The sequence below is a fragment of the Setaria viridis genome, chromosome 8 (genome assembly GCF_005286985.2).
Source record: "Setaria viridis chromosome 8, Setaria_viridis_v4.0, whole genome shotgun sequence".
Taxonomy (NCBI): domain Eukaryota; kingdom Viridiplantae; phylum Streptophyta; class Magnoliopsida; order Poales; family Poaceae; genus Setaria; species Setaria viridis.
This window is the reverse complement of record NC_048270.2, coordinates 31,728,762-31,738,992: the sequence shown is the minus strand read 5'-3', so window position 1 is coordinate 31,738,992 and position 10,231 is coordinate 31,728,762. Positions and strand designations below refer to the sequence as shown.

Below are 10,231 nucleotides of genomic sequence, written 5' to 3'. Positions count from 1 at the left end.
ACAAAATACTATGTATTGATGTGTCCACTCATTTTCAGATCTTAGTTCCCTTTTCAAGCTGATTCTTTCTTTTAGCAGACGTGATGTTCTTTTACGGACTTCCAGATGTTAAGCTTATGGGAAATATACAATTTCATTTTTTTAATCTTGTTTGCAGCCGATGCGTTATTCGATTTAGTGACGACATGGGCATTATATTCGTGTGGTTGCTCTTGGATGCAGATAAACAATTTATGTTGCGAATTCTGAAATTATATTGTCTAGCAAATATTTCAGTTCCCATGCTCTTTTTTGCATAGACTTGAAAAAGGAAATGTAGATCCACTACAATATCGCAGCACTATACTAGTTTATAGCCGAACTTGGCGAGGAAGGCAAGAAGCACAATGAACATGAGAATTAACGTAAGGTGCTGTTTGCCTAAATGGATTGCAGGCCCTGTTTTTTTTGGTTCAGCGGAGATCTCTGTAATTCGGACATTGCTTGCCACAAACGCACGACCATATTTTTTTTTCAATGTCTTTTTCCTCGAACATATTTTTCAATGTCAAAAAGTGAGCCGTAGAACATGAGGGACCATGACTGCAATTTTGTAGTGCATCGAACTTGATCACTTAATTTGGTTTACCGCATTAAGTGGTTATTTTATTTTCGTTCTCTACTGGGTATTGGCGAGCAAAATCATTCATAGGCACTGCACGAAGCAAGAAAGCATAGGCTACTTTCGCTTGATATTTTGCAGTTTATTTTTCAAAAAAAAAAGAAATCACCTATGGATGATTTTGCTCACCAATGTTCTGGAGCGAACGAAATGAAATAACCACTTAACTGTGGCAAACAAATTAGGAAAATTACCCGTGGTGACAGCAAGTACTTCTCGTTGCGGCCCAGTCAAAGGCCCAGCAGTTCCATCTCCTCTGTTTCCCCGCCGCGCCGTGCAGCACCGGCGGTGCGCCACGGAGCTCCGATCCCGCTGTGCCCACTGCCCAGCGCTTCTCACCAACCCGCGACCCCGCCGCTCTACGGCTACTCATTTTGCGCCGTCCCCGACGCGCCAGCGCCACGGCCTCCACTGTGCCTGTGGGGGGCATGCCGCGGTGATGGCAACCGCCGGAGGCGGCGAGCCTGCTCCACCCGACCTGGTGGCGCGAGCGCGCGCTGAGCTCCGCTAGAGACAGCGCAGGAGCGAGGCCGGCCTCTCGCCGAAGGACAGGACAGACGGCGTTACCGGGCGGCCGAAATCGCTCGCGGCCATGTCGTCCCGTGCGCGGCTCTCCACAGTCGTCACCGCCGCCGCCGCCTCATCCTCCAGAGCGCCGAAACCGCGCGCTCCCCACCTTGCCCTGGCCGCCACGACGGAGCGCGCGCGGTCCGGGGCGTTCGGCCCAGAGGACGCACGCCACCTGCTCGACGAATTGCGGCGGCGAGGCACCCCCGTTCCCGAGCGCGCGCTGAACGGATTCCTCGCCGCGCTCGCGCGCGCGCCGCCCTCCACCGCCTGCAGGGACGGGCCTGTGCTCGCCGTCACTTTCTTCAACGCCATGTCACGAGCTGCCGGCCCAAAGGTGCTGTCGCTCTCGTTCCACACCTACAGCATCCTCATGGGCTGCTGCACCCGTGCGTGCCACCCGGGTCTAGCGCTGGCCTTCTTCGGCCGGCTCCTCAGGACAGGGTTGGGCGTCAGTGTCACCACCTTCAACAACCTCCTCAAGAGCCTCTGTTTAGCAAAGCGGACTGACGACGCTTTGGACGTGCTGCTCCACAGGATGCCCGAGTTTGGCTGTGTGCCCGATGTTGTCTCCTACAGCATACTTATGAAGAGCTTCTGCGACAGCAGAGAGAGTCGGAGGGCTCTCGAATTGCTCCAGAGGATGGCTGAGAAGGGATCTGGCTGCTCGCCCGACGTGGTCTCATACAACACGGTCATCGATGGCTTCTTTAAGGAGGGTGAAGTTGATAAAGGATGTGATCTAATAAATGAAATGATGCAGCAGGGGATTTCACCTAATCTAGTGACTTACAACTCCAGTATTGATGCACTGTGTAAGGCAAGGGCAATGGACAAGGCAGAGGTGGTCCTCCGACAAATGGTTCATAAAGGTGTTCAACCAAATAACAGGACATATAATTGCTTGATCTATGGATATTCCTCTAGGGGTGAGTGGAATGAGGCGGTCAAGATATTCAAAGAGATGACTAGGTGGGGTCTCCTACCAGATATTGCTACGTGGAACTCGTTATTGGCTTCCCTTTGCAAGCATGGAAAAATTAAGGAAGCTAGAGATGTTTTTGACTCGATCGCAACGAAGGGCCAGGAGCCTGATACTGTCTCATACCTAATTCTGCTTGATGGGTACGCTACTGAAGGTTGCTTTGTTGATATGACAGACCTCTTCAATTTGATGCTAGGAGACGGTGTTGCACCTGACGGACCTCTTCAATGTACTGATCAAGGGATATGCTAAATGTGGAATGCTGGATCGGGCTATGATTATCTTCAGTGAAATGAGGCAGCAAGGAGCAAAACCTGATGTGGTAACCTATTCGACAGTCATAGCTGCACATTGCAGGATGGCTAAAATGGACGAGGCTATGGAAATATTTAATGAAATGATTGATCAAGGAGTAGCACCCAGTATAGCTACTTACCAGTGCCTGATTCAGGGTTTTTGTACTCACGGTGGTTTGCTGAAAGCTAAGGAATTGGTTTTTGAAATGATGAGTAAAGGCATGCGTCCTGACATTGTGCACTTAACTTCAATAATAAACAGCCTTTGCAAAGAGGGAAGGGTAGTGGACGCACAGGATATATTTGACTTACTTGTAAGTATCGGTCTGCATCCTGATGTTTTTGTGTATGGTTCGCTGGTGGATGGATACTGCCTAGTTGGCAAGATGGAGAAAGCATTGAGAGTATTTGATGCTATGGTGTCAGCTGGCATTGAAGCTGATGTTGTAGTGTATGGCGAACTTGTTAATGGCTATTGTAAACTTGGAAGGATTGATGATGGGTTGACTGTTTTCAGAGAAATGGTGCATAAGGGAATCAAGCCCTCAACTTTTATGTACAACATTGTACTGGATGGGTTATTCCGGGCTGGGAGAACAGTTTCTGCGAAGGAAGGATTCCATGAAATGATCGAGAGCGGGATCTCAGTGGGCACTGACACATACAACACCGTTCTTAGTGGACTTTGCAAAAACAATTGCCCTGATGAAGCAATTGCGCTTTTCAAGAAATTACAAGCGATGAACGTAAAGATTAATATTGTGACTATTAATATTATGATTACTGTAATGTTCAAAACTAGGAGAACTGAAGGAGCTAAATATCTGTTTGCTTCCATCCCTGCAAGTGGGCTTGTGCCTTCTGTTGAGACTTATGATTTAATGATGACGAATCTTATTAAAGAAGGGTTACCGGAAGAGGCAGATGATGTCTTTTCATCCATGGAGAATGCTGGCTTTGATCCCAACTCTCGACTGCTGAATCATGTGGTCAGGGCGTTGCTAGAGAAACATGAAATAGTCAGGGCTGGAACTTACCTGTCCAAAATTGATGAGAGGAACTTTGTACTTGAAGTTTCAACCGCAACATTGCTGATCAATCTCTTCTCAAGCAAAGGGACATGTCAGGAACAGATAAAATATCTCCCTGAAAAGTATCATTTTCTTGCAGGAGCTGGTTCTAGTTGATTGTTAAATGTGAGCTCCAAAAATCCTCTTGTTGTTTGTCAGACAGGAAATAAACAGTCAATCAGTTGTGCTTATTGAGTTGCATGCACCAACCAGTTCAACCCAAAAGCTTAAGTTGATAGGGAAAGGTGGGCAATTCACTTATACTCCAACACTCCCCTCACGTGCAGGCTCCCTCGGCCGCATGTTTAAATGCTACTTTGTTTAGATTTGTTCATATGAGGAAATGACAACTAGTCATTAACTTTGTTCCACCAGCAAAAGTAAGAAATCACAAATTTTTCATCCACCAGCACTTTTGCTCTAGAATTGATTTAGCAGAATGAAAAATAGCAGACTAAAGTAATGGATATTTTACGACCTCAAAAGTGGTTGTATCTTTTGAATTGCTATTTTAGCTAATCATATCAATTACCACTGACCAGTGCCTTTATGATGGCTAGGGTACTTATATGTATGCCAAGTTGCTCAATGTTTCCTGTTGATGTTTTTGAGGTTTCCTTAGCGCCATCGAAGTGGCAGCAGCAGACAGACTTGAAGCACTATCACGTGGTGATGGTGGCGGAGGAGCGTGGCTTATAACAAGAAAGTTCACCCATAACTGAAGTGATGAGCCATCTCTCTGATGGTCAAAATGTTATTATAGCATCTTCAGTTGCAACAGTGTTGATCACCCTGGGAACTGATCTTCTTCTGCTGCTACTAAGCATGCATGCCCGCACTTCTTGCTGCCTGCCTCAGATGACCTCCTGCAATGGTAGTTCTTTGCTACCAGTTTCTAAATCGAATGGCCTGGTGTTTGTTTAAATGGCAGACAGGCCTCTTGTTGTAACTATGCCACTTGAACTATTTAGTTATTACTGAATTTCAGTCCTTTTATGTTGGAAAATGTAGCTCAGAACTGTTTTCTGATTTCTGAACACACAGGCACAAAATTGTTGAGACTTGTGTTCTAATGATGACAAATCTTACTAAACAAGGGTTACTGGAACAGGCAGACAACATTTTTTCGTCCATGGAGCATGCTGGTTGTGATCCGGACTCTCGACTGCTGAATCATGTGGCCAGGGCATTACTAAAGAAACATGAAATAGTCAGGGCTGGAACTTATCTGTCTAAAATTGATGAGAGAAACTTCTCTCTTGAAGAGTCAACCACTGCATTGTTGATCGATCTCTTGTCATGCAGAGGGACATGCCAGGAACATACAAGATTTCTCCCTGAAAAATACCATTTTCTTGCAGAAGACGGCTACAGTTGATATGTTGTATGTGAGCTTTGGATCCCCAGAAAACTCTCTGACTTGTTTATCAATTAGATGTGAAGTTTTTCTCGTGTAGCATGTTGATGGTGCTGTAACATACTGGTTGCATCCTATTGAGAATGAGATAAAGGACTTCTGATTGGGCAGGTATACACTTGTGCTTTCCCATAATCAGGCAAACTGAATGTACTTTTTTGAATCTGTTCTTGCAGTTGCAGCCACCTGCCACAAATAGGCCATATATGATCTTATTAGAAACAGTTAGGTTGCTTTCATTTGCATGTATTCTTTTTTTCAGATGTCCTTCTGCTTGATGCAGCTATGAATTTGCTTTGGATTTCGACAAATTTTTTAATGTGTATCTCGGGTGGATCAGCTTAGGGGGGAGCGGTGCTTGATGTTTCTATAGCATATTCGTTCAGCAGATGGTATAGTGTTGATGTTGAACTCTCCCATCACTCTGCTTTTTTTTTTGTCCCATTTCAATCTGAATTTTTATATTTCGTTTTCGTTTTCATGTGACTGCTCTACACACACAGGGGATTTATGGATAAATAACTGAGAACGGAAGAACTAATCCTACTCCGGATTAGTAGAAGACAAGAAGAACCGGATGTGAAGGCCATCAAGAACCAGCCCGGCCCATCCAGGACTCCACCTGTGGTCCAGAGCTTCCTTCACCTGGATGTGGTGACACGTGGGACGCCGCGACACGCACCACAAGCCTCCTCCACTTGCTCGGCTCCACGTCAGCAGAGACCGGGCCCACGCCCCGCTCCCTTTTCTTCCCCTCCACACTCTCCCCCTCTCCCTCGGCCGCCTCACCCCCGGCACGGCACGCAGCACACTCCTCGAACTCGGAGGAGCCGGAAGCTCGAGGCGATGGCGGCATCCAACGCCGCATCCGTGTCCCCGGCCGCCGTCGCCGCCCCGCGCCTCTCCCTGCTCCTCGGTCGCCGCCGCAATGCGCGCGCCCGCGCGGCCTCGTCCGCCGGCGGCGGCGGCTCGTACCTGGACATGTGGAGGAAGGCGGTGGAGCGGGAGCGGAGGTCGGCGGAGCTCGCGCGCAGGCTCCAGTCGCCCGTCCCCGCCGAGGCGGAGGCGCCCGCGGCCCCGCCGGTCGATGTCGTGGAGAGGCGGACGGCGCGGTTCGAGGACCTGCTGCGGGTGCCGCGGGAGGAGCGCGACAGCGTGCAGCGCCGCCAGGTCATCGACCGCGCCGCGGCCGCGCTCGCCGCCGCGCGCGCCGTGCTCAAGGAGCCGCCGCCAGCCCCGGCCCCGGCCCCGTCGCCGCAGCCGTCCCCGCCCCCGACGCCGCCGCAGAGGGCCGAGACGGCCAAGGTAGGATCGGGCGGAGGCAGCGCTGCGATGGAATCGGATCGGGGCTCACGGTCGGCGGCGACGGGGCCGGTGCTGCAGTCGCTGGAAGGTACTGGTTTCCACTGGATTCACGTGAGATTGTTTAAAGATCACTCCTTTTCATTCATAATAAATCCCTTTAGCGTTTAGGCCTAACTGTTACGTTAAAGGACCTTCCTTAATCTCAAGAGGGGTAGCGTGCAAAGAAATTATGAGCTGCTAAGGAAGCTCTATTAAGCATTATATTGGATAAATAAATCAGTGCATTATATTGGATAAATAAATCATTAGTGCATTGTATTGGACAAATCCTTTGAAGAAAAAATGGTAACTGGAATATGCAAAATGAGGGATCTTTTTTGTTGATTGTGACCTTAAAGGACAGTCGTTCATTGGTTGAAGTTGAAGCCCTAGAGTGCCGAGTGGAACTTTGGAGGATTGTCTGGTAGTAAGTGTTATGAATGAAGTCCAAGTTGTAATCGAATGATTTTGCTGAGTGTCGGGATGTGTACGAGTGGATATAACTATAGTTGAAACTGGAGAATCTTGATGGTTGTTGGTATGCATAATAGTGAGTAGATATAACTATAGTTGAAACTGGAGAATCTTGATGGTTGTTGGCATGCATAAATGGATAAGGCTTGTCTGTTAGTAAGAAGTATGAATGAAACAAATGGTGAAACCAGATGATCTTGCGGAGTGTTGGTATGTGAATGGGTAGATGACTTAAGTTGAAACCGGAGGATCTTGATGATTGTCGCTATGCATATAAATGAATGGAATATCTTGCAGGATTGAGTAGTTATAGTTGGAATTTTCTGCCATTTTGCTCTCTGGACATAGTAATTGTAGCCTTGTAGGGTTACAATAGCATGCAGGTTCCAAGGATCTGTATTTTGTTTTGTGCCATACATGCCTAATTCAGTAGTGTGCCTGTGCTTGTTCGGCTATCTCTAGGTGAAGCAACGTTTTAGGAAACATGGCATACTCTTTATTATTTCATTTTCAGAGACATAATTTTGTATCAAATATGATTTTTTTGGGTCACTATCAATGCTAAATTCTTTATTATCTCAAATTATTTGTGGTCAACTGGTCAGCAAATATAGGTAGAAGTACTTCTAACTAACCAGAACAGCTTGGTATCCTATATATATAGAAACTTGGAGCATTTAGAGAATTTTGGTATTGGATATGAATTTTCTTGATTTTTTCAAATCACTTCTGTCCTACTGTATCAAGTAAATATAGCTAGAACTAGTGCTAACTTCTAACTATAATATAGCACCTGTTAGTCCTCTACACGTAGAAAATTAATTAGTCTATCCTTTCCACATCTAGTATGGGAAATTTGACCGTAATTTAACTAACTTTTTCAAGGATGATTTGGATTAAAAAAACGCTATACTACTGATATAGTGCCTTTTGGAGTTCCCGATCATAGGTGTTGTGCACTTTCAAGGCATTTGTAGTTGCAAGTCATATCAAAATTGTCCTGTTTTGCTGAATATGAAGGATATCTTTAGTCTTATGCACCATGTTTAGCCATAACATTTTATTTGCTGCAATGGCATCCAGCTCCTTGAAACGTAAGATTCTGTTCTAACATCAGCAATCTGTTCTTCATTCAGTGCCAGAATCTGGGGGTTCATCTTCTGACAAGCAGGAAAGTTCCAAGCTTGGTACTCCAGGTCCAGATTTCTGGTCGTGGTTACCACCAGTGCGAGGTAGCAGTATGCCAAGCGAAAACAGTACTGGTTTGAAACCATCCAAGAAAGTGGATACTTTTTCCCGTCAGCCTGATCTGTTGATGGAAAAGGAACAATCAGCAGACTATTTATCACTCCCTTTTGAAGCCACCTTCTTTGAGAAGAAGGAAGATAGATCTCTTCCTCCCTTCCAATCATTTGCTGAGCCTGAGAATGTGGATTCCAAGGCTGACCTAGCTACTGATGCAACGGAGACATTTGAAGAACAGTTCTCAAAAAATGCAGCTGAGGCAGCTAGAGCTCTTAGTGAAAGTGATGATAAATCAACTCATGGAGTACATCCTGATGGTTCATTGTGGTGGAAGGAAACAGGTGTAGAACAAAGGCCTGACGGTGTAGTTTGCAAGTGGACCGTAATTAGAGGAGTCAGTGCTGATGGTGCTGTTGAATGGGAAGACAAGTATTGGGAGGCTTCAGACCGGTTTGATCATAAAGAATTAGGTTCTGAGAAGTCGGGGCGTGATGCTTCAGGCAATGTTTGGCGGGAGTACTGGAAGGAGTCAATGTGGCAGGTAAATTGCTGTCATATTTGGTAGAACTATCTGTTCATTATATGCAAAATCTTCAATTTTTTGATAAATTATTTGCAATATGTCAAGTTATGTCTGTTCGGATTATCTGGCTTGAGACTCATATCCACATGTGACTCTGCAACTGTCCCAGGATAACTATAAGTAAATTGTGGTAAATAAACACGTCCCTAGAACATGATTGAGTATTTTATTTTGATTTGTTGCAGGATTACACCTGTGGGGTTATGCATATGGAGAAGACTGCAGATAAGTGGGGACAGAACGGGAAAGGGGAGCAGTGGCAAGAGCAATGGTTTGAGCGTTATGATTCAACCGGTAAAGCTGAAAAATGGGCTGATAAATGGTGCAGCTTAGATCCAAATACACCGTTGGATGTTGGTCATGCTCATGTTTGGCATGAAAGGTAAAGAGCTTCCACTCTTATCATGATTGTTGACACTTTCAGGAACAACAAATTTCAGATATCATGCATCATCTTCATACTATGAGTTGCACGATCAAATCACAATACACCCAACCATCCTTTGCACTACAGGTGGGGCGAGACATATGATGGCAGCGGTGGCAGCACAAAGTACACTGACAAGTGGGCTGAGCGCTCGGAGGGCGACGGGTGGTCCAAGTGGGGCGACAAGTGGGACGAGCACTTTGACTCGAACGGCCATGGAATTAAGCAGGGAGAGACGTGGTGGGCGGGCAAATATGGGGACCGGTGGAACCGCACCTGGGGCGAGCAGCACAACGGGTCCGGGTGGGTGCACAAGTACGGGCGCAGCAGCAGCGGCGAGCACTGGGACACGCACGTCCCCCAGGAGACATGGTACGAACGGTTCCCGCACTTCGGGTTCTACCACTGCTTTGAGAACTCCGTGCAGCTGCGGTCCGTGAAGAGGCAGCAGCGCCCCAGAAATAAAGTCTGAAGGGTTAGTACTATAGTAATAGTAGTAGATGTTCAGAGACATTTCAGTTGATGGCATAATCTGAGTAGCTGGCTACTCATCTAGCTCCACGCCCATCTCTAGTTTTTGGTTGTGCTGAAGAGGTTTCAGCTCACGTGCTGTTGTGACAGAGAGAGCGTCAGAATGCTGATGCCTGGATTGAGTATTCATATAGACGTGAATAGATAAATTTATAGAAGTTTTATTACTATGCTTATCCCGAAACATTTGCCTTTTTTTTTTAAAAAAATGGCCTAATGAGATCGTACTGTTAATTTTTTGCAACCATTGTCTGGTACTGCTTGCCATATCTATAATGTCATTTCCTTGTTCAGAAAGAAGCATTCACCATCAAGGTTTGTCCCCAAAATCTTCGACTCGTGATATCCCAAACAGATTGTTTTCTGCATCAACAGCGGTTCTGAAGATGGCATGTGGTTGCTGGTAATGTGTTTGGCCAGTCTGAAGATATGTCGTCAGAGTCTGCATTGCGATGCCAGGCTACTGCTAACTGCTCCCAGATCTGGAACGACTCCAGGAAGCACACTGACACAAAGTTCTTAGTCTGAACTCCAAACGTGTAGCATCCATACTGTGTACGCAGATTCTGGGTGACACCGTGAGCCTAGGCGCAGCTGAGTGGCTGAATGAGGATGCTGAACAGAACAGCTC

General features: G+C 46.5%; 1 protein-coding gene and 1 pseudogene across 1 annotated transcript; both read left to right on the top strand.

Annotated features, from left to right (window-relative positions):
- Positions 1-914: 914 nt before the first annotated feature.
- LOC117833592 (uncharacterized) lies at positions 915-5,106 on the top strand (annotated as a pseudogene).
- A 664-nt stretch (positions 5,107-5,770) lies between these two features.
- On the top strand, positions 5,771-9,776 carry LOC117833594 (protein LIKE EARLY STARVATION, chloroplastic). Its single transcript, XM_034713147.2, has 4 exons — positions 5,771-6,389; positions 7,951-8,600; positions 8,828-9,024; positions 9,157-9,776. Exons 1-4 carry the CDS (start codon positions 5,843-5,845, stop codon positions 9,539-9,541), a joined length of 1,779 nt encoding a protein of 592 aa, XP_034569038.1. The 5' UTR covers positions 5,771-5,842; the 3' UTR covers positions 9,542-9,776.
- Positions 9,777-10,231: the final 455 nt, after the last annotated feature.

Excerpts from the sequence above, each read along its gene's own strand:
- LOC117833594 (XM_034713147.2), top strand. The coding sequence starts at position 5,843 with ATGGCGGCATCCAACGCCGCATCCGTGTCCCCGGCCGCCGTCGCCGCC. Across the intron at positions 6,390-7,950 it reads GGTGCTGCAGTCGCTGGAAG|TGCCAGAATCTGGGGGTTCA; the intron begins GTACTGGTTTCC and ends TTCTTCATTCAG. Across the intron at positions 9,025-9,156 it reads GCTCATGTTTGGCATGAAAG|GTGGGGCGAGACATATGATG; the intron begins GTAAAGAGCTTC and ends TTTGCACTACAG.